Source organism: Eptatretus burgeri, chromosome 1 (assembly GCF_056783735.1).
Source record: "Eptatretus burgeri isolate ZD-2024b chromosome 1, Ebu_testis_v1, whole genome shotgun sequence".
Classification (NCBI taxonomy): domain Eukaryota; kingdom Metazoa; phylum Chordata; class Myxini; order Myxiniformes; family Myxinidae; genus Eptatretus; species Eptatretus burgeri.
In genome coordinates, this window is record NC_140961.1 from 49,117,574 (window position 1) to 49,142,064 (window position 24,491).

At 44.7% G+C, this 24,491-nt stretch overlaps 1 protein-coding gene across 1 annotated transcript in view; it reads left to right on the forward strand.

Annotated features, from left to right (window-relative positions):
• The window catches only part of LOC147034445 (extracellular calcium-sensing receptor-like), a 109,251-nt gene that overhangs the window by 48,405 nt on the left and 36,355 nt on the right, over positions 1-24,491 (forward strand). The window contains exons 4-7 of the mRNA XM_085883550.1: positions 16,999-17,185; positions 21,904-22,850; positions 22,954-23,197; positions 23,308-23,427. Of these exons, the coding sequence (XP_085739676.1) occupies positions 16,999-17,185; positions 21,904-22,850; positions 22,954-23,197; positions 23,308-23,427 (1,498 nt within the window). The remainder of the gene's footprint in view (positions 1-16,998; positions 17,186-21,903; positions 22,851-22,953; positions 23,198-23,307; positions 23,428-24,491) is intronic.

Here is a 24,491-nt window from a genome sequence, read left to right on the forward strand (position 1 = left end):
GTGATACAATTAATCGCTCAGGGTGATACAACATGAACCACTCCCTCAGGGTGATGGATCATGAACGACTCGCTCAGAGCGATGGAGCACGAACCACTCGCTCAGGGTGGTGGAGCACGAACCACTTGCTCAGGGTGGCAGAGCAAGAACCACTTGCTCAGGGTGGTGGAGCACGAACCACTTGCTCAGGGTGGTGGAGCACAAACCACTCACTCTGAATGACATGGCGGGCAAAAGCGTCCACAGTGAGTGAACGATTCGCTCAGAAGGACGTAGCATGGTACCGCTATCGACTGTAAGGCATTCAGCAAGTGGCTTAAACACACTTGCAAGCACTCCAATTAAATGGTTGATGAGGAACGGTTGTCCAGGCTGTCACTGCACATCATATAGGATCCCTTTAACTTTAAAGCCAGTCTTCACCGTGCATGCAGCAGTTAAGGAAATAAAATGAATTTGTTCAAATAATGACTTTATCCACAAAAGAGTTGTAGCTTAATGCAGAACAACCCTGGAGACATTGAAAAGTTCAATCGCCTATGAAATACACATTGCAGATAATCCGTATTCTTGCCTGTTCATCTGCACACGCATCTCGTGGAACATCGGTTCGGGGTCCGTGCAAGCGTTATAACATTTTTTTAAAACGTCAGTTTATTTTTTAAACCAGATTTGCTTTGATTCCCTGTGGAGCACCTCACGAAACCTCCGAAAATAGACACAGATCTGGCCAATGCTATGGACAGGCAGTCCCTTTGGGGGACAGGGAGTGAGGTCTGGCAGTGAATGCATTAAATCGTCGAGAGGTCTGATTCTATTTCTCGAGATAGAATCTCGAAATAGATATTTCTCGAGATATTTCTATGGGAGCGTCGAGAGGTCTCCTTAGGAGCTCTCTGCTGACGATCTCAAAGATAAGTTTCCGGTCGTAATTTGTCTTGTTTTAACTGTTTATTTTTCTCACCTACATGTTACTGTGTTCCTCGTTCAGTTTTGTTTCAAAAATCGTGTTATTTTGTGAGTTTTTGGCGACGTTATCTTACCGGATGTTTGAGGCCAAGGCTTGAGGCCTAGGCTGAGGCCTACCGGTTCCCCTCGGTGTACGAACGTTATATTTGTTTTTTCTCCCCATTACCTTCAATTTCTATCTTCCCCACTTTCCTAACGTCCCCCATTTCTCTCAACTAATCTCTCTATTTCTTATCTTAAAATTTTTGTTTTTAAAAACCGCCACCTTTCTCCTGATTCTGCTGCTTCTTCTTCTTCTTCTTCTTCTTCTTCTTCTTCTTCTTCTTCTTATTCTTCTTCTTCTTCATCGTCTCTTCAATTTCCTGTTATTCTTCCTCCTCCTCTTCTTCCTCAATTTTTTTCCACAACACTTCCATGACCTAATCTGTTGAAAACTCTCTCAAACATTCATAATAATAACAAAAACAAAATCTTATAATGCTTCATCTTCCTCTCTCACACATGTGGGACTCTTTACTGTTTCATAATTCACTACTCTTCTGCCATTTTAACAGACTGCTCTCATTTCGACCTCTCCTTGATTCCTTGCCGAAAAAATCCAACTGTTACAACATTTCTTCTCTCCATTCTCTGAATTCACCTTTATTGCATCCATCAAGAATTGTGTTAAATCACATCTCTGACCTAAAACTTAAAAAAAACCCAGTTTGCTATGAATGTTCGCTTTCCATCAACCATTCTTTTTTTCCAACTTCAGTACCAACTCACCCCTCACTCTCAAAGCAACCATCCCACTCTTCTCCCTCCAAGCCTCCCTCTCACCTCTCTCAAAAATTCCCCCCTCACCTTTGTCCCACCTTTCATCCCCCTCACTCATCCTTCTCAAAGTGGCCTCCCCTCTCATCCACAAAGCTGCCTCCTTCCACTGCCCTTTCACCTCCATCTCTTCACTGCACCCCCTCAAATCCTCAACTGCCTTCTTCCCCTTCTCTTGTCCCTCCTCTCCCCCAGCACCACAGAGCCTTTTCTCCTCCTCATCCGGCCCCCTCCCCTAGCTATTCTGCAATCCCCCACACTCTCTCAACAACCTCCTTACCTCCCCTCCTCGTCCCTTGTCCTACCCTCCCCCTCCCCCCCCCCCCTGCACGGAAAGCCTCATCCCCTACCTCTTCATTAAAAGTGTGGACCTCAAATATCCGGGGCCTTCGCTCAAACCTTTCAGATCTTTCCATACAGGTTGCCACTGACAAACCAGACATAATCTGCCTAACAGAAACTTTCCTCCCCCAAGACATGTCTGACTTCCAAGTATCTCTCCCTGGTTACTCCCTCCTCCGGTAGGACAGACCTGAGCTTCGTCCTGGTGGAGCAGTTGCTCTCTTCATCAAAGACTCTATTCCTCACTCTCCATGCACTGCTCTCACTCCCCCACAACCCTAGGAATACCTCAAGCTACGGCTTCCCCTCCACTCCCACCTCATGTTTATATGTGTACTGTACCGTCCACCGAACAGTGATGACTCCATCTTCACCTCACTATCCGAAAACATGGACCATCTTCTATATTCTCATCCAAACTCTCTCTTCCTCTTATGTGCTGACTTCAATTGTCATCATGCCAGTTGGCTGGGTGTGGGTACCTCTCTCACCTGTCATGGAACCTCAGCAAAAGCTTTCTGTGACTCATTGGGACTGACTCAATCGGTCAACTTCCCGACTTGGATCTCAACCAATGGTACTCCATCTCTTCTGGATCTAATTTTGACAAATTTCCCTGACAATATCTGCTGCTCTTTCTCTGCTCCAATCGATTCTTCTGACCACGTCCTTGTCAAAGTGGACATCTCTCTGGCTATTATCAGAGAACCACCTCACCGCCGTCGAGTCCGGAATTTCACTCAAGCTGACTGGCAGGGTCTCCAAGCAGCCATGAAACTTGTAGACTGGTCTCCTATCGATACTTTCTCCAACATCAACTCATCCTGGGAATTCTTTCAAAGAAACTTGCTCTCTCATGCACAGATTTATCCCCTCTCGTCTTCAGTTGTCCTATCCTTCCTCCCACCCTTGGTTTACTGAAGCTTGTGTCGAGGCAGTTGTCCTGAAACAACTTGCCTTTGCCTCATGGAAAGCAAACCCAACTGAGGGTAATCTCAGTTCCTTCCATAAAGCTTGGAACGAGTGTGTATCTACCCTCAGGAGAGCCAGAAAACATCATCTTTCTCATCTCAAGTCTGAACTCTCAAACCTCTCTCTCTCCTCAAAATCCTGGTGGCATCTAATCAAATCTGTTTCTGGTGTATGTTCCCCCTCCATCCCCTCCCTTACCTCAAATGGCCGCACTGCTGATACCGCACGTGAAAAAGCTGAATGCCTAAACTCGTTGTTTGCAGGTAATCTTGTGTCAAAAACCCATCACTTTATCTACCCATCTTACCCAGTTGCACCCAACTGTCCCTGGACTATGTGTCCTTTTCTCCTGACAAGGTTGAGAGCTTGCTGTCAAACCTCAACTCAGATTCTGCAACCGGTCCAGACGGCATCAGCCCACGTGTCTTGAAAGCCTGCTCTTCTGCTCTTGCTCACCGTCTCTCTGTTCTATTCACCCTCTCATTTGCTCAAGGTCATCTGCCATCTTCTTGGAAATCTGCAAACATCATGCCCTGCATAAAAATGGTGCAAGAACAGATCCCTGCAACTACAGACCAATCAGCCTTCTCCCAATCATCCGCAAGGTTATGGAATCCATCATCGCTTCAGACATGAAATCCTTTCTCTTCTCCAATAGCTTGATTTCCGATCATCATTTTGATTTCAGACCTCGTCACTCTACCCTGGATATGCTGCTTCTGCTCTCCCAACAATGGATGGAGGTCCTCAATGCCAGACAGGAAATCCGAGCCGTATCCCTGGACATATCACGTGCTTTTGACACAGTCTGGCACCCTGCCCTACTCACCAAACTCTCTTCCCATGGTATCCAAAGCCATCTCCACTCATGGCTCGCAGACTTCCTTTCCTGTCGCAGTCAACGTGTGGCCCGAAATGGAGTTCTTTCATCCCCTCTTACTGTCCAGGCTGGAGTTCCTCAAGGTAGCGTTTTGGGCCCTGTTCTTTTTCTGGTTTTCATCAATGATCTCTCTGACTCTCTGGAAAATCCTCCATATCTCTTTGCTGATGACTCCACCCTCTGCCGTACCATCGGTCATCCCTCAGACCGGCTAGCAGCAGCTTCTTCGCTCACTACACACACACACACACACACACACACACACACACACACACACACACACACACACACACACACACACACACACACACACACACACACACACACACACACACACAAGCATTTCAAGGCCATTTTCCCGCTAAAGCAGGAGTTAGCCTTGCGGCCCCCATGACAATCTTCTCCACTTTACCCTGCTTTCTCCATCTCCCCTTCTTAATCTCCTTGCCCACATTTCCTCTTCCACCACATTTAGCCAAGTTTTTCTAGGTCTTCCCCGTCCTCTACTTCCGACTACACTCATTTCCAACACTCCTCTCACCCAGTCACTTTCATCCTTCCTCAACACATGACCCAACCATCTCAACCTGTTTCTCTTCACAACCTCCATCACAGACTCTATTCCCATCATCTTCCGCAAGTCATCATTTGTCTTCCTCTCTCTCAACGATACTCCACACATCCACCGAACCATTCGCATTTCCACCCTTTGTTGCTGCTCCATGTTCAGTACCCATGTCTCACTCCCATAAAGCATCATACTCCTCACACATGTAGCATACACCTTTCCCTTCAGCTTCAACGACACTCCCCTCTTCGTCAGCACGCCACTCAGTTCCCGAAACTTCTTCCATGCACATCTCACTCTAGCAACCGTCGAAGAGTCTGATCTACCTTCTCCATTCAGCATGTCTCCGAGATAGCAAAATTTTTTCACCCCTTCCAGCTTCACACCATCTCCAAGATCCAACTCAACAATTCCTTCATCTGCTGCTCCCTCGACGCACACCTTACACTTGAATGTAGCTGCCACACTGGTTAATGACCCTCTCACCCCACTACATTTTCGATGAACCCATTCAGCACACATTGTACACTGAATGGAGTTCACTCCGACACCCTTCCTGCACACAGCACACAGCCACTTCCCAGTCCTTTCCACCTCACCACATGCTTTACCACTTGCCATCACCTTCGTCTTTCCGATATTCACCTTCAAACCTTTTGCCTCCATACATTCCTTCCACTTGTTCATCTTCTCCTTCAGTCCATCCATACTCTCTGCAATCAACACCAGATCATCTGCATACAGCAGCTCCCACGGTAAACCCTCCTTTACCCTCCGAGCCAGCACCTCCATCACAACTACAAATAGAAGTGGACTTAGTACCGACCCCTGGTGCACTCCTACCCTCACCTCAAACTCACCACTGTTCCCATCCTTCGTCCTTACAGCTGTGCGTGCTCTCTCGTACATGGCCATCACTACTCTGATCAACCATTCCTCCACTCCTAACTTCCTCAATGCCCATGTCACTACTTTGCGTGTAACCCTATCAAATGCTTTCTCCAGATCAACAAACCCAAAAAACAACTTCTTCCTCTTCTCCATGTACTTCTCCTGCAACTGCCTTACAATAAAAATTGCATCTGTCGTTCCTCTTCCTGGCATAAATCCAAACTGCATTTTGTCAATCTTTACCTTCTTCCTTATCCTCTTCTCCAACACCCTTTCCAATACCTTCATTCCATGCTCCAATAACTTTATTGCTCTATAGGAGCCACAGTCCAGAGGGTCACCTTTCCCCTTGTACAGAGGGACGAGGGTACTCAGTTCCCAATCCACTGGAATGCGGCCTTCTTTCACCACCAGATTACAGATCTCTGTCATTCTCTTCACATCCCAACTTCCCGCTGCCTTCAACATATCTCCCACAACTCCCGTCGACCCTCCTGCTTTTCTACTCCTCATTGCTCTTATAGCTTCCTCAACTTCCTTCTCAGTTATCTGCTCTGCTGGTCCTAAAACCGGGTTACTCTCGATGTTGCTCTCCCATTCATTTTCTACATTCAACAGCCTTTCCATGTATCTCTTCCATCTTCCTTTAATTCTATCTGAGTCCGCAACAATTTGTCCCACTTCATCCTTCAAGCAACTCACCCCCGTCACATCAAATGTCTCTCTCGCTATCTGCTTTGCAATCCTGAATACCGCTCTCTTACCCTCCTCCGAATCCAAGCATTCTCCGAACATTTTCCTATGGGCCTCCTGCGCCTTTGCAACCTCTTTCTTTGCAGCCTTCTTGGCTTCCTTATAACTTTCATGTGCAGCCTCTTCTTCCACCGTATCCTTTGCCTTTTGCCATTCCTTGAACTTCTTCCTCTTCTCTTCAATCGTCTTTCCAACATCATCACCCCACCACCATGTTTCCGAGTGCCTCGGTGGTCCTTTTGTCCATCCACATACCTCACCAACGGCTCCCAATAGACGATCCTTCATTGACATCCAACCACTTTCAAGCTCAACCACATCATCTTCAACCATACTCAGCCTCTCTCTTAATGCTTCCTTCACTGTCGCCTCTTTCAACCTCCACACCTTCATCCTCGGTTGGTACTTCACCCGCCGAATTCTCTGCGCACCTTTCATCCTTATATCGCAGACAACTAGGTGGTGCTGCGAAACAGTCTCCTCCCCTGGGATCACCTTTGTGTCCCGGAGGTTTCCCCTATCTCGCTGACGCACCATCAGGTAGTCAATGGTTGTCGTCAACCCACCTGACGTGTATGTAATAAGCTTATTATCCGCTTTCTGGAAGTGAGTATTACAGATCAACAAATCAGCTCCATCAGCAAACTCCAAGATCCTTTCACCTTCTCCATATCTCACACCATATCCATAACCCCCATGGACTCCCTCAAAACCGTCTGGACTCCTTCCCACATGTCCATTCAAGTCTCCTCCAACCACAACAACTTCTTCATCTTTCACATTTTCCATCAACTTCTCCATCGCACACCAGAACATGTTCTTCTCTTCCTATGGGCCTCCTTCTGACTGGGGTACATCGCTCACTGCAGATCTGGATAAAATCACAAACTGGTCCAACATGTGGAACATGTCTTTCAATCCAGACAAATCTCACACTCTCACTATGTCTCTTCGAAAGGACCGTTTAGAAAACCCACCCATCCACTTTCTCAACAATCCTCTGGAAGAAGCCCTTTCTTTCAAGCTTCTGGGTCCCACTATCTGCCATGACCTTTCCTGGGAAAGCCACATTTCAAACCTCGCTTCCAAAGTTAGTCGCCGACTGGGAATCCTCCGTCGTGCAAAGTCCTTCCTCGGCCCACCTGAGCTCCTGACCACTTACAAAGCTTTTGGCCGTAGCCTGATGGAGTACTGCTCTCCCCTCTGGGCTGGTGCTCCTGCCTCCCACCTTTCTCGGCTTCACGCTGTAGAAACGAGGGCATTTCGGATCATCAGCATCTCCCGCAATGAGGCTGAGTCTTCGGGCCTCTCACTCAATCACCGCAGGTTGGTCGGTGGTCTTTCTGTCTTCTACCATCTCCTCTCCAGCCTTGCCCCCCACCCCCTGCTCTCTTTGCGATTTGTCCACACCACATTTCCTCAGGGCGCTCAAGGTCAGCCAACAACCCCCTTCTGGTAAAACTACCAAAACCACGAATCACTGCTCACCTTCACTCTTTCAGTCCTCTTTTTTCCCGCCTTTGGAATAAACTCCCTCACTCTATTCTTTCCCATTCTTCCCTCCAGGCTTTCAAAACAGCTGTTCACCACCACCTCTTATCACCCCCCATCCAAATCCTCGATCTTTTCTACCCCCGATAATCCACCCAAGCCCACTTCCTTCAAATTACCTGCTTTCCTTCCTGAAAGTCCCTGTAATGTCCATCTTCTATTCCCCATGTTCCCCGTCCCATCCCTCTCCCTTCCACAGATCTCCTAATGTGTCTATTCCCCACTGTTTTGTCCCTCCCACTCCCGCCCCTCTTGTCTCATGCCCCCTTGATGTGCGTTGTGTGTTCGCTCTCACACGAGCCTCGACAAGCTGTACAAAAAAAAAAAAATCATATACTGTAGCTCAATGAAGTGAATTAATTTTGTCACATCCCTAAATTTTTTGTTTGGTTCACTCAATATAATTCTCCTCCAAACAATAACAAAAGATAAGTTTAATGCTTTAGAAATTTCACATTTTCTTTTCTGTCTCCAGAGAAGGAGGAAACATTGTCTTGCTTGTTTAATGTAATTAGGTATATCGGCTTAGTTATAAGACTATGCCTGGTGTTGGCTTAATGGTTAGGGTGGCGGCTTGGGATCCTGGGGTCCTGAATTCAAGCCCCGTTGGCCGCTGAATTAATATACACCAGGAGGTTGACTCAGCCTGTCATCCTTCCGAGGTCGGCAAAATGAGCACCAGTTAAGTGTACTGGTAAGGGGGACACTGCATCAGTGGCATCGCCGCGTCCCAACCAATGATGCAACCAGCAGCCACAGGCTGCACTTGATAGGGAGAGAGTTATATGACTCGTTATTTCTTTAAAATTATCAGATTTCACAACAGATTTCGACACTTATAAAGTGGTCTCAGCAGCCTAAAGAGTCAAAATGTACATTCCAATCGTACTGTTACAGCCCAGGGTTGAGGTTCTCTATGAGGGGAAGCACGAGTTCCTCCCGAACACCCAGTCCTGAGGCCACCAGCCACGGATAACTCCATTCCCAGGTCCAAAAACCAGTTAAAACCAGTACACATTTTCAACTGGTCTCTATTGGTTCTAATTGGTCTTTAACTGGTCTCTATTGGTTTCAACTGGTACCAGTTAAATTCAGTCAGAATTCCAATTTCCCAGTTGAAAAAATCAGTAGCTCATATTTGTACCAGTTAAAGTCTTACTGGTTCCAGTTGATACCAGTTGCAATGTACTGGTCCCAGTTGATACCAGTTACAATGTACTGGTCCCAGTTGATACCAGTTAGTTAAATACAATTGTATTTCAACTGGTAATATATCACTCTATTCCAATTTCCATATTAAAACCAGTAAGAAACCAACTGGCTTTACTGGTACCAGTTGGCTACTGGTTTTCAACTGGTACCAGTTGACCAGTAAGCTACTGGTCTTTACTGGTTTTTTGACCTGGGTTGCCAGTGGGTTGTTCAGCAACTACAAACGCTGATTGGTATTGCCAATCGTGGCAGGTTGTCACTACTTTGCGTGGTTACCTTACCTTTGGATGACCACACAAATTGGGTTTTGTACCCACAGTACACACCCTGATTACTGCTGAGTGATAGAGTTTGTGGACGCTGGCGAACAAGATCAAAATCACGGGGGTAGAACTTCCCAGTGAATACTACGGTGTGGACTATGCTTTATCAATGGAGGAAAAGATGCTACGAACTGGGTACATTTATAATACTGGCAATTTTATTGTTAGCAAGGGAGAAGAAAGCGATGTAGCACAATAAGTAAGCAGAGAAAGCAAGGATGGGTGAAATGCAGCAAAAGGAATGTAGTTATTTACAAAAGAAAGACACAGGGCAGAGCTATACTGTTCTAATCCTTACACAATCTTATTTATTTGAAAATGACAGGCACCATCAGAAGGATGGAAAATTAGAAGGATGAAAATCAAAAGGATAGAAAATCCCGAGGAAAATTTGAATAGTCCAGAAAGATAAGAAAAGTATGAGGTATTTGTGACCTCTTAATTAACAGGTGAGGTCAACGGACCTGCCCAAACCCAGTCACTGAGGAGGGAGAAGGAGGTGTAAAACTGAGGGTGTCTAAAGTGCATGGTTGGAGGAAGTGCATAATGAGGGTGTGGTGATGTGCAAATGATAGGCAAGTGATGTGCAGAGAGGATATTGTAACAGATGTGGATCAATGCGCCTGGGGAATCGCTGATGCTCTTTTTACGAACACCCATCCACAGGAGACGAGACTGAAAGGGAAGAAAAGAACGTGTGAGAAGATTGCTTAAGAGTGACGTGTACGGAAGTCTGTGAGTGTTAAGTGATTATTTCTTAGTAACTATGCTTAGCCTGGCGTCTGGTCCTCTTGCTCGTCCAGCACTCCGTTCTGACCCATACCGCTCCGTTCAGACCCGTTCGCTCTGTTCTGACTCATTCACTCCATTCCGACCCATTCACTCCTCTCCGACCTGTTCGCTCCATTTCACCTCTCCTCCAAGCTCTATCTCTTGAACCATGAACCGACCAAGATCACACAGATCACACAAGAATGCACCAACCCACAGAATGCAAAGAACACCATGAACCAAGAATACGCAGACCATTCTGTGTGGAACGCACAGTGATTTATAATCATCTGGCGGGAGAGGAGTTTAGAATCGGACCAGGCAGAGCGATAGGTGTTTCCCAGTGCCCTCAATGGTGTGCGGACAATTACCAGGTCACTGGCTTGTGGTGCTTGAGGCCTTAAGGTGGCATATGCAAGATCTTCCATCTGTACGAATCCTCGGAGCACTTATTTAATTTATAGTAGGAATTTGTAAATAGTATTTAATGAATGCTTTTCCTGTTCTTCCCATTCCTGTTTTAAAATACACATGGTTGAACTCATTGGGTCTTTCAATTGATTCGGACTGTTGCAATCGCTGAAGCAGAACAGTCATATTGGCTTTCAAATCCTTTTAGAGGATAACTGGGTTTTTGAGCGAGTAATGTTCAAATGAATTCACTCCACTGCTGGGCGAGGTGTCTGATCACACCTCTGTTTTGGGTTACAGTCACGGAAAGAAGCCTGACACGCTGCCTGATCAGCCATTTGCTTTCCAAAAGGGTTAGTTATAGGAGCACATACGCCCTTCATCCGGCTAGGGGCATCTGGAGCGATTGTCTGGCGTGATCCCCACAACATTGGTTTGTCAGGATTGAGATCATGAAACTGGACCAAATTTGGCAGCCGCAACAGTATTATAATGCTATACAACCAGATTATTAGGAGTAATGTGTGACAGTTGGTATAATCTTCCTTGTCAGGACAACAGTATGATATTGTTACGAATTTGGAATTCAATCGCACACAACATACAGGTTCCCTTAGCCAGCTATGTCGATAAGTGCATGTTCCCTAGATAGCTCACCTTCCATTGTTTAAATGTTCAGAGATCGATTAGATGCGCTGCGGATCGATTTAATAGTTAAGGCCCAGTCACACCTTGACGTTTTAGCCAGGAATGGCAACGTATAAAAATGAACGTAAAACGTTGGCGTACGCTGAAGTTTTGAGTTTTTTTTTTTAAGTTTTGGTGGTATTCATAACGTGTTGGTCGTATGCATAACGTATTAGTAATGGGCACAGAACGTTTCGTTGTGTTAAAGATAACTTATACCAACGAATGCTTAGCCTGTTGTCAGCGTTCACAACCTATGCCCAACGATACTTTAACTTAGTCATAGCGCGCTGCACGTATCGCCGATGAACTCGTGGCGTTCTCTGTTAAAAACCTGCCGCATGCAGATTTAAATCATAACCGGCTGAAAATTGGAAGTGTCAACATCGCAGTTACACCTTGATGATTTAGCCAGCGTATGCTGACCTATGAAAAATGTGTCTAAAACGCTGGGACACGTCGAATACGGTATGGGTATAGGCCCAGTCACACCTTGACGTTTTAGCCAACGTATGCCGATTTTTGAATTTTTTTTCTAAAACGCTGGCACACGTTGAATACGTTATGGGTAAGTTTTGATAACATTGAGAGCACGCTGAAAAACACTGCCATACGTCATTGTACGCTGGCTTTAAACGTTGTACTTTTTGGTTGTCCTCAAATTTTTTCATGCTTGAAATTTCACGACGTATGCCGGCGTATGACTCGCACGTTCCGCTACGCTGGCCACAAGTTGTATGCACGGTCTGCGATCGTTGACAGACGTCAACACATGCTACTTGTAAGTTAATCATAAGTTGAGACACACCGAGGTAATGTTTAGCGTACCCGAAACTTATTTCTAACCTATGATTAACGTGTTGTTGGCACGTTACGCGATCGTTGCCACACATCGACAGACGTTACTTTTAAGTTACTCATAGGCTGAAAGACGTCGGTATAATGGATCGTCCTTGCGTCAGCGTCCACGGCCACGGCCAGGACACTTATTTGCAGCATTCTTCAAACTTTTCTTCGGCATGACGAGGATGTTCACACTTCGATGTCTAGCTTGGCTATGATTCCAATTGTCCATCGGCAGCGTCTATTTAAAATAGTCGAGTTTGAGCGTTTTAACACGCTCAGAAGAAACACTTCAAATTTCCAAACCCCAGCGTCAAAAAAAAGGCGAGTGACAGCAATTTAAATCGTTCATTGTAAACAATGAAAATAGCTGAGTGGTACCGTTTAAAAGTCTTTGAGTGTAAAAAAAATCCAATTGTTGAGCGTAAGCGTCTACTTTCAATAGTGGAGATGCAGCCATTTAAATCGTTATGTGGCAGCCTATGAATAGCAAACCCCACGTCACCGGCAAAGATAATCTGCCGCACGACATGGATAAGTTAGGCTATCGTTGGGCATAGTTTGTGAACGCCGGCTTCACGATAATTATTCGTTGGTATATCGTATCTATAAGTAATCAAAGCGCTCTATGCACATTATTAGTTCATTGTGCATTTGTCCAACCCATTATGAATAGACCTAAATCGTAAAAACAAGCCATAGCTCATTGTTGAAAAAGCCCCATGAAAAATTAGCCGCGAAGAACTTCGAACAATGGTGAAAAGATGTCTCCTACCCGTGGACACGCGGACGCAAGGACGATCCATCATAACCCAGACCCTCCCCCTCACACTCACCTACTACTGCCAACATGAACAAACTACTACTCATACTAATACTGATACTGATACTGATACTGTTACTGCTGACATGGACATCGACTCAAAAAGGACTCGAAAACACTGTTGAGTTCCCCTTTTATGAACACCATTTTTATATACCAATTCCCAAAACCGCTGGGAACACGTCTTTATATGGCAGTTGTAAGCTAGAAACACGTTCATTTATTTTTTTGTCGACCGGAAGACGTCATTGGAATACGTCTACATACGTCGTTGTGTGTTGGGACTACGTAAAGAATTGGTTCAAAGTACGTCAAACATAAGTTAGAAATAAGTTTGGCGTAAAAAAGACATTACCGCGACGTGTTTCGACTTATAAGTAGCCTTTGTGGACGTGTGTAAGCGTCCACATATCGTGTGTAAAACTTATCCCCATCGCATGCGGAACGTGTGTCATACGCCGAGTACGTCGTAAAATTTTGAACATGTTTAAAATTTCTTGACGTACTCTACTTACTACGACGTATGATAGCGTACTTTAGCGTTCTACTCACGTATACCAAACTTACTCATACCGTATTTGACGTGCGCCAACGTTTTAGACACATTTTTCTTAGGTCGGCATACGCTGGCAAGATCGCCAAGGTGTGACCGCGATGTTGTCACTTCCATTTCTACGGCAGTTATGATTCGAATCATTGTGCGTCAGCCTTTTAATAGGCTACGTCACGACATCGTCGGCGATGCGTGCAACGCGCTATGCCTAAGTTAGACTATTGTTGGGCATCGGTTGTGTAGGCCGACAACAGGTTCAGCATTCGTTGGTATAAGTTATCTATAACACAACGAAACGTTCTGTGTCCGTTACCAATGCGTTATACATAAGACCAAGTCGCTATGAATACGTCCGAATCTTTTAAAAAAAACATCAAAAGTTCAACGTAAGCCAGCGTTTTAGATACATTTTAATACGTTGCCATCGCTGGCTAAAACGTCAAGGTGTGACCGGGCCTTAAGTTGTGTATACGTTGGGAGAACGATGAAAAACAATGAAGTACGCTGGCATATTACGTGGTACGTCTAGTACGTCGTGAAATTTCAAGCATGCTGAAAATTTTACGACGTACTCGACGTATGGCTCACAAGTTACGCATACGCTGGCATAAGTTCTCGGCACGCTCCGCAATCGTTTACACACGTCGGCCACACGTTACTTGTAAGTTACTCATAAGTCGAAACACGTCGAGGTAATGTTTAGCATACCCGAAACTTAATTTTTAACCTACGAGTAACGTGCTTTGAACCTATTAGTAGCGTGCTTTGAACCAATGAGTAGCGTGCTTTGAACCTATGTGTAACGTATCTCAAACGCACATTGGCGTATGTGGACGAATTTGATTGACGTCTTCTGGACGACCACAGTACTTACTGAATGTGTTTCTAACTTACAGCTACCGTCTAATGGCGTATTGGCAGCGTTTAGGGGAATTGGTATATACAAATGGGCTTCACAAGAGGAACCCGTCAGTGTTCCAGACTCCATGTTGAGTAGATATCAATGGCAGTAGCAGTAGTAGTAGTAGTAGTAGTAGTAGTAGTAGTAGTAGTAGTAGTAGTAGTAGTAGTTCGAGAGAATTTAGTGTTGTCAATGTTAGTAGTAGTAGTAGTATTAGTATTAGTAGTAGTAGTAGTAGTAGCAGTAGTAGTTTGAGAGAATTTAGTGATGTCGATGTTAGTAGTAGTAGTAGTAGTAGTAGTTCGAGAGAATTTAGTGATGTCGATGTTGGTAGTAATAGTAGTTCGAGAGAATTTAGTGTTGTCAATGTTAGTAGTAGTAGTATTAGTATTAGTAGTAGCAGTAGTAGTAGCAGTAGTAGTTCGAGAGAATTTAGTGATGTCGATGTTATTAGTAGTAGTGGTAGTAGTTTGAGAGAATTTAGTGATGTCGATGTTAGTAGTAGTAGTAGTAGTAGTAGTAGTTCGAGAGAATTTAGTGATGTCGATGTTGATAGTAATAGTAGTTTGAGAGAATTTAGTGTTGTCAATGTTAGTAGTAGTAGTATTAGTATTAGTAGTAGCAGTAGTAGTAGCAGTAGTAGTTTGAGAGAATTTAGTGATGTGGATGTTATTAGTAGTAGTGGTAGTAGTTTGAGAGAATTTAGTGATGTCGATGTTAGTAGTAGTAGTAGTAGTAGTAGTAGTAGTAGTAGTAGTAGTAGTAGTTCGAGAGAATTCAGTGATGTCGATGTTGGTAGTAGTAGTAGTAGTAGTAGTAGTAGTAGTATTAGTAGTAGTAGTAGTGGTTGGAGAGAATTTACTGATGTCGATGTTGGTAGTAGTAGTAGTAGTAGTAGTAGTAGTAGTAGTAGTAGTAGTAGTAGTACTTTCAAGTAACGTGTTGCAAAGTGTGAACAACGTTCGTGTAGCGTGCTTACAAAACGTTACTCATAGGTTAGAAATAAGTTTTGGGTATGCTAAAGATTACCTCGACTGTTTCGACTTATGAGTAACTTACAAGTAACGTGTGTCGACATGTGTCAACGATCGCATAACGTGCCTACAACTTATGGCCAGCGTAGCGGAACGTGTGAGTCATACACCGGCATACGTCGTAAAATTTCAAACATGAAAAAATTCGAGGAAAACCCAAAAGTTCAACGTTTAAAGCCAGCGTACTACGACGTATGGCAGTGTTTTTCAGCGTGCTCTCAATGTTATCAAAACTTACCCATAACGTATTCGACGTGTACCAGCGTTTTAGACAAATTTTCCAAAAATCGGCATAAGCTGGCTAAAACGTCAAGGTGTGACTGGGCCTTTTGGGAACGAAACAATGGAGACGTCCCTCCCCCTCTTCTACAAAGAGGAAGAAGAACCCTGCCATCGCGTGACGTCAAAAACTCCCTCCCACCTGTGGTTGAGCGGGGGGGTGGATCACGAGGGCATGAGTCACGCCGGGTGCGGGGGAAGGGGCGGGAAGGATAAAGAGGACATCTTTTCTTTGTTCGTGTAAAGGGTCTCGTGAAAGTCCCGTGTAAAGAGTTCGTAAAGAGTCCCGTGGTAGGGCCGAGTTCGTGGGCTTAGTTCGTGGGAGTCCCGTGGCAGAGTTCGTGTGCTGAGTCCCGTGGGAGGAGTAAGCTTTTCGCTTCGGCAGTTGGGGGAGTCGGGAGGAAGCCAGAAGCCAAGGAGCTGCGTGGAAGTCCGGGCGTCGCGAAGGAGACGCGAGCTGGAGGCGCAGCTTTGCCTGCTGTGTCAAGCAAACCGCGCGTTCGTGTGGAGAGAGCCGGAGAGAGCTCGCCTGCCACACGGAAGGCCCGAGCTCGACCGCGGCTACGCTAGCTGCTGTGGGGACGGGACGTCGCGGGTCGCCCAAGCCAGACACCACGAGGGTGCAGGTAACCTGCAACGGTCTCGTGGGACTCGTTCGGTCTGCCAAGTCCCACGCCATAAAGACCCAAGAGGTCCAGTCTGACCGCATTGCCTTTGATAGGGTCTTTTTCCTGCTTTTCTTTCGCATGAATGTTGTGGCGCCGAGTCCCGTAAGTAAAACTGTGTAAGTGACTGTACATTAATAATTGCTTATAGACGGTTTTAGTTCTTTTGTCGTGCTTTTGTTGCTTGTATAATTGCATCCGTGTTTTACCTTATTTAATTGCATACGTGTTTCATTAGAATAAATGTCCTTGTGTGAATGTAAACCTGCTCGTTGCGTCCATTCCCTCATTGACTGAACATTTCGTGTGTTGGGAGTTAGAAAGCCGTTGGTTTGCCGTAATCGGGGGACATTTGGACCGACGGTTCTCGGCGATTCCGCTGCTCGGAATCGCGCACGGACAAGCTCGCCTCGGCGGTTTGTTCCGTACGAGTTCCGTCGAGGGTGGAATACCCCCGGTAGTTGGATCACGTGGGTATTTATGTACATTGAAGATTGGCAATCGACCCTCCCCCACATGATCTGCCGATTGTCGTATTTCGGTTCTTGTACAAGGACCCGTCGCTCGGAGTTATCTGGGCGACGATCTATATTCCGGGCGATCGGTCGGGCCGATTCGACTTGCGGCTCCGTTCAGAGCGGTCGGTTGGCGGCTGACCCCCGCCTGTAACAATATTGTTCCAAGATGATAATGAAGCCGTTTGTATTTAAGAAACTACAAAGAGCTGAATTTATCTCACAGCAATCATTTTCAGTCGGTGGCCCTGGCAGATATTGTGCAATATTTTGGCTGGCTTTATATTGGAGCGACGGCAGTGGATGATGACTATGGACGAGGGGGTATCTCAAGGTTTGTATTGGAAGCTGAGCAAAGAGGTGCTTGTATTGCTTTCCAGAACATGCTTCCAGCAATACAACAACTACAAGCATTTCAGGCCCTTGGTAAGTGAATCATGTGTTGTTGTTTTTTTGTGTGTACATTGCACAAATTTTGGTTTCCTCTGAGTATGTATCTGTAAAAGTGTAGGTGCAAATAATGCAGGAACGTGTCATTCTAGTCAGCCTCTTCTTCTCATTTGGCTGTGTCCCATCTTCCTTAATCTTGGCAAACATTCCTCCTATCCACAAGAAGGGTGAAAAAACTGATTATCTCAATTACAAACCAGTATTGCTTCCAATTATCAGCAAAGTAATGGAATCCATCATTTCTATTGATGTCAACTCTTTCCTGTTTTCAAACCGCTTCATCTCTGACTGTCATTTTGGATTCCATCCTGATCATTCAACACTTAAAATACATAATTGCTCCTCTCTCAGCAATGATTGGAACCCTAAATCTCAAACAAGAGGTCAAGACCATCTTTTTTGACATGTCAGACATTTGATGCTGTCTGGCATCCTGCATTTTTTTTTGCCAAGCTCCCTGCTTGTGGCATACAAGGCCACCTTAATTCCTAGATTCTGGACATGCTCCACTCATGCAGTGAATGTGTATCTATCAATGGAACCTTCTCCTCTCATCTCCCAGTGGAGACTGGCATGCTTCAAGGCAGTGTTAGGCCCAGTCTTGTTCCTCATCCACATAATCGACCTCCCTGATGCTCTGAATAACCCTCTCTTCATTTTTGCAGGAGACACCATACTGTCATACAGTATCCCATATTACTGATTATCAGATGGTAAAGAATGAGATTGACGAGAGTGTGGGAGTTTATTCAAAAGGTGGAGGGGGGGAAGAGGAATGAAAGAGTGAAGGTGAGCAGTGATTCGTGATTTTGGCAGTTTTACCAGAAAGAGGTTGTTGGCGGACCTGAGTGCCCTGCGGAAGTTTGGGGGGGGGGGACATATCTCAGACAGAGCAGAGTGGGGGGGGGCGAGACCGGAGAGGAGACTGTAGAAGACAGAAAGACCACTGACCAGCCTGCGGTGAGAGAGTGAGAGGCCCAAAGACGAAGCCTCACCACGGGAGATTGCTTCACTTCACCTTCACCTCACTCAGCCTCACCTCACCTCACCGTGGGTTTCTGTGGAATCTGTGGTGTAGTTTTTATCGGTGCCAACTTGTCAGTACTTTTCCATCATGAACTTTGTTCTATTTGCATGTCCAACCAATGGCAGTTGTGTAGGTGTAGTTTTTTTAATCTGGTCTCTGACCAATCATTTTGCCCAACATTACTATCAGGCTCTCGTCCCTCATCGTCAAGGGATGAGCAGTGAGGAATGCTTTAACGGGAGTTTGATAATGCTTTCCTGCATGGCAGCTCGCCATTTACACCATCGTGGAAATAACTCATGGACTGGAGTTTCACTTTAGTTAAACTAAAGTACACTTTGACTCATGGTGTTTTGTACTATGTGCTGTGTCGCGGCCCTATCTACAGTAGGGTTTTTGTGCCTTTCAACTGTGGCATTACTATCATCGAAACTCTTTTATGATCACCCGTACTCAAGCTTAACAGCTTATGGGACACCACTCAGACTGGATGAAGTCATCAACCTTTAGTTGTGAGTGTGTCGATAACTTTATTTTCTATATTGGTGACTCTGACGTGATCTCTTGTGATCATGTCTGTCGAAGCTCTGTCCGAAGACGATGTCCATCAAGATGCATCTGCTGAGGTACCCCTGTCACTGGTAGTGGCTGTTTGTTTAAAACTCCCTCCCTTCTGGCCCACCAATCACACATTGCAGTTTGCACAAGCTGAATTGCAGTTCCTGACCAGGCATGTCACAACCCAGGATACACGCCTCACCTATGTTGTTGGATCTTTCCAGTCAGAAATAGTGCAATAAGTGAGGGACCTCCTAATTGCTCCTGCAGCCTCGGAATGTTATACCAATCTCAAGGCTGAGCTCATCAGGTGTACCTCAGCTTCAGAGCAAAAGAGACGACACCAACTACTCATTTCTGAAGAGCTTGGTGACGGGAAATTCTCTCGGCTTTTGCGAAGGATAAGACAGCTGCTTGGGGACAGTCGATTGGAGACAACCATCTTAAAACAGCTGTTTCTCCAGATACTTCCCACCAACGTCCAACTGATCTTGGTCTCAACTAATGAGGCTATTGACATTGAACAACTGGCAGATCTTGCCGACAAGATCATGGAAGTCTCTTCTCCTTCGTCATCCACTACGCACAGAGAAGCTGTTTCAAAACCTCAACAGCAACTTGCACCTGAACCAGACCAAGTCTGTGCCTTGTCCACTCAGGTTGAGAACTTGATCAAACAGGTACAAGCTCTCACAACATAACTACAAGTGGAAAGAGAGAGGAGTAGAAGCCGAGGGCATGGTCCATTGAGAAGTCAATCAAGAGGACACAATCCCAGCTCAAGCGCCCACCAACATGCCAAACAGATGTGCTGATACCATTGGAAGCATGGAGAAACGGCTCACAAATGCATCAGCCGATGCTCATCCCAGTCTCACCCTTTGGAGCAGGGAAATTCCAATGCCAACGACCAGCGACGACAAGTCAGCCTGGCAGTGACACATCTAATCACCTATTCTACATAAACCACAATGCAACAGGTACTAGATTTTTCGTGGATACTGGTGCTGAAGTGAGTATTTAGGCCTAGTCTGCCTGACGAAGGCCTAGTCTACATAAATCCAGCTGCAGGCAGTGAATCCACAGGGAGAGATCTTTAATGCTGGATCTTGGACTGCGATTAGTATTTCAATGCGTATTTGTGGTTGCTGAGTTGCCTCCACTCATCACCAGGGATGATTTTCTTCAACATTTTGGCCTGCTACTGGATATCAAACATCACAAGCTACTGTGTCAGGAATCATCAATCATACACTCTCCATCAGCCCCATGTTTGTGAAAGCTACATCTACTTCACTTCATGACACCCTCCTTCGTGAATACCCAAAGATTTCTCATCCAGTATACAGCACAGGGATTGTGAGATTAAGCACTAGCCATGCACTTACCACATAGTAACTTGTGGACCTCCAGTTGCAGCATGACCATATTTTTGCAAAGCAGCAGAAATGGAGAGGTTGGTGAAGTTGACAATTATCGTCGCTCAGGGCAGCTGTTCTGGAGAAAATATCATCGCAACAGCTCTGTCTCTTTCTTGTCCATTCAGAGGCAAATTCATATATATCAGTCTAAGCTCTTTCAGGCTGATCACCAACTGTCCATCTCAGGAATAACTGCCACTCAAACCCCTCCCGGGTCATGTCAGCCCTCATGAAGGGCTCCAGGCAAAATCGTGTCTGCCCTGATTGGATGAGGGGGCATCAGTTTTAAAACGTTGAAGTCATTGGCAGCGGGTTTGAATTTGCGAACTTTCATTGGCTTGTTACCAGACCATGCCCTGCCCCCTTGACAGGCCATGTCCCAGCATTCAAAGCATCTAATCAAGATGTGACCTGAAGCTTGGTGATATCACAGGGGCTTTCATCCAATGCGATGCATTCGTGGATTACTTCAACAAGAAGAAACAGAAATAAATAATCATACAAATAACAAATGGAAACAATAAAAAGAGCGATCAGAGATTGCAGATCCACTGCCAGGATTTCTTTTGAGTGGTGTATTTTTTTTATAGGTTTTAGGGAAATCCAATATGGCTGCCACCCATGTGACCTATGATATCACATGTGTGAACCTTTTGTTCTTCATGGACAGGCGGTCATACGTGTAAAGTTTCACCTGGATCTGTTCAACCACTTCAGAAAAGATTTTTGAAGGTTTTTTTTTTTTTGAAACAATAAATATGGCTGCCGAATCCCATGACCGATGAGGTAGTTAAAACAATGTTGTGGACCATTTTATCTCTAGATGCCCCTCAAACATTTTCATACTGATCTCATGTGGCATTCTCCATATGCAATTTTGACGTCATAACGAGGGCACTTGTGACGTCCTAAAAATCAAACTTATTTATGATGAGGAGTACTTGCTATGTGCCAAGTTTCAATTTTTCCTTGGTGCTATTTCAGAGATACAGAAGTCCAAAGTTTTTCCATTTTTCCAACATGGCTGCCACTCCACGTGACCTCTGACGTCTTAATTATCATTGAAACATTTTACATGAGTCGTTGCACGAATGGTGAAAATTTCGTCTAAATCTGACTAGCAGTTGCGGAGAAAAATATGAAAGTTCTGTGCGGACAAACAGACCCAAATGCAATACCATCTCCTTTGGCGGGGGTAATTACAAATTAATGAGAGGAATGAAGAGGAGCTAACTCTATACTTGGTGGGAATTGATGTGACAGTTATTTGAAACACAAAAATGCAACAAACTACATTGCATAGTCATCCCATCCCATGGGGCATTTTGTTTATAATATGTCATCTGGGTTCTATCTCCAACGGAGTCCGATTTTACGAAAGCTATGTTTCAGATTATGTGCCAGTAATGGCCGCATCTCAGAGCACGCCATCCTTCAGATTGTGATGCAAAGCCGGCTGTCCCATCTGCATTTAGGGTGTGAATGTTAAAGATCCTATGTTGCATTTCAAAGAGTAGGCCATTGTGAGCTGGTACCCTGGATAGATTCTCTTCTTGAAATTAGTTGTCGAATGAGCATTCCCTCCAATCGTTGGGCCAGAGGTGTGTGCATGGCATTGGCCAAAAATTGCTGTACAGCAATGGGTAACATCTTTTTCACTTTGCGTTTTTTATCTTTTATTTGTGCAGCTACATTGATTGCAGAGACAAAGGCAAAGGTCATTTTACTTTACCTAAGTGAGCCAGACATGGTAAAACTGGCAGAGGAGCTATGGAAACAGAATGTTACGAAAAAGTTCTGGATCGCTAACACTGCTTGGGTGACATCGCCATTGATAAGCTCAACACATCACAGACATATATTTGGAAACGTGGTTGGCCTAGCATTACCAAGAGCCACAATTCCAGGCCTAAGAGACTTTCTGCTGAAAATCAAACCAGGCAATACCAAGTGGTCGGATCGAAGATCACTGGTTAAGATGGGAAATTCAAATGAAAAGATTCTGAGTCTTCAAGATTGCAGATACTTTTGTCTTAATCACAGTATAGAGCAAAGGTCGAATCAAACATATTTGAATCATTTTATAAAGGCATACCATTTCCATGGAAGATATTTGACTCAACCTGGGTGCAAAATTAATACGACACACCCAAACAACATCAAGCCTATAGCTCAGCAGTGTCTTTGTACCTGCGCAAATTATTCCATAAAGTCCAATTTTTATTTGATTCCCGAGCACAATACTTCAATGCAAGTAACAGACAATGACCCTCTCATGAAATTACCTGAAAAAATTACTAGGCCATTGATTAAGAACTTTACTGAACATCAGACTGATAAATTTCACATTCCACAAAGAAGAGATCAAAAGGATGTCATTCTTCAGCTCTGGGAAGTTACCTTCAACTGTTCGTGGGTCATTGATGATGCAAGTACACCTTGCACGGGAGAGGAAGACCTTCAGGATGTTTACTCTCCATTCACAGATGTGTCGCAGCTCCGTGTGACTTACAGTACCTACCTGGCAATTTATGTTGTTGTGCATGCGCTGCATGACCTCCAGGCTTGCAAACCAATGCATGGTCCATTTTCTAATGCTTCCTGTGGTACAATCAAATCATTACAACCTTGGCAGGTATGTGTATGCTATGTTAATGCATTGTCTACTGAATTTTTATTTTAAATAATTATTTTCTTCATATTAATTTACACAATGTCCTTTATCAAACCTTTTCAAGGTGCTTTACTATCTAAGAAAGGTTAACTTCCAGAGCATCTTAGGTGAGGCCATGAGCTTTGATCAGAATGGAGACCCACCTGCAGTTTTTCAGCTCATTAACTGGCAGCGGAATGAGGAAAACGATGTTAATGGAGTTGTGCACTTCAGAAAGGTTGGTGGTTACAATTCTGGTGCCTCTCCGGGTCATGTGCTCCAAGTTGATGCTGACCACCTTGTGTGGGCTGGAGGCAAGCGCAAGGCAGGTTTTAACAATACTGCTCAACTGTATGACTAATATATCTGCCTCCAATACGAAGTTAGTTGACTGAATCATTAAAATTATAGCTAACTGCAAAGTGTATGTTTCAGGTAGAAGAGTCCATTTGTTCCAAGACGTGCACATCTGGGACACGGCTGGTAGCCATCAAAGGAAGGCCTTTCTGCTGTTTTGATTGCATCCCTTGCACTGGTGGAGAATTTGCCAATGTTACCAGTATGTTATTCTTGTTGCTTGTTCTTGGAAATAATCACAGATTATTTCATAATGCAGATTATAAACCTGCTGCACTGCATCAGACAGCTGCTCCATGAGCTTCAACTTCTATGTGTGTATGTGGATACATACATATATATGTATATATATTGGTTCGCAGGTGCCAGCAGTGACCACTATTTTCGTTGTGTCTGTGTGTCTGTCTCTCTGTCTGTCTGTTTGTGACACTCTCCAGAGTATAGATCTGTGACGTTTGATGTTATCTTGATGAAACTTGGACACAAGCTCGATATCATGGTCTAGTTGTGTCTTTTGGTATGAGGGGCATCCCACGCCCCTTGTGGGCGGAGCCATGCCCACTTGAACTTTTTATTTATTTTTATTTTTTTCTCGATTTTTTTTCCTGCAATTTCATTTCCTAGAAGCTGTGCGTAATGTCCATAAGTACAACATATAAAAAATCCGATTTGATTTGGTCAATTTTGATGGAAGAGATAGGTTTTTACTGTCAGGCTTCCTCAATAATTCCCGTGAACCATCATCGCCTCCCGGCTTGCATACATTTTATTCGAACAACAAAATTTAAATATGCACTTCAAAAAATAGACATTACCAAAGCTTTTCGACTTGCATTCTTCAGGATATAACCACAATCAGATGATGAAGAAGAAGAAGAACCACCAACTCTCATTTATAAAGTAACAATGTAATGTCCTCAATGTTGATAGGTTGCGAGAAAGAAAGGATGGGATTAGCTGATTGGTGGGACCATAGGGCATCCTGAATGAGTAGGCGGAAATGAACCATCATGAATAATGATTAGGCGGAGATGAATCACCAAAGTACCTGCGGAAACATAATGCTAAGTAGCGGAGGGCTAGTTGGGAGGGGGGGGGGTCATGATGACTCAAAGTTGACTGTGGTGGAGTTGTCACACAGTCAAGCCATCATAGTCAGAATAGATATAAAGTTCGGACATATTCTTTCTGTTTACAAAGAATGGGATTGGTTGACCTGATGAATGTAGCCTCCATTGCACGAAGGTGAGCTGAACTGCGTCCTCT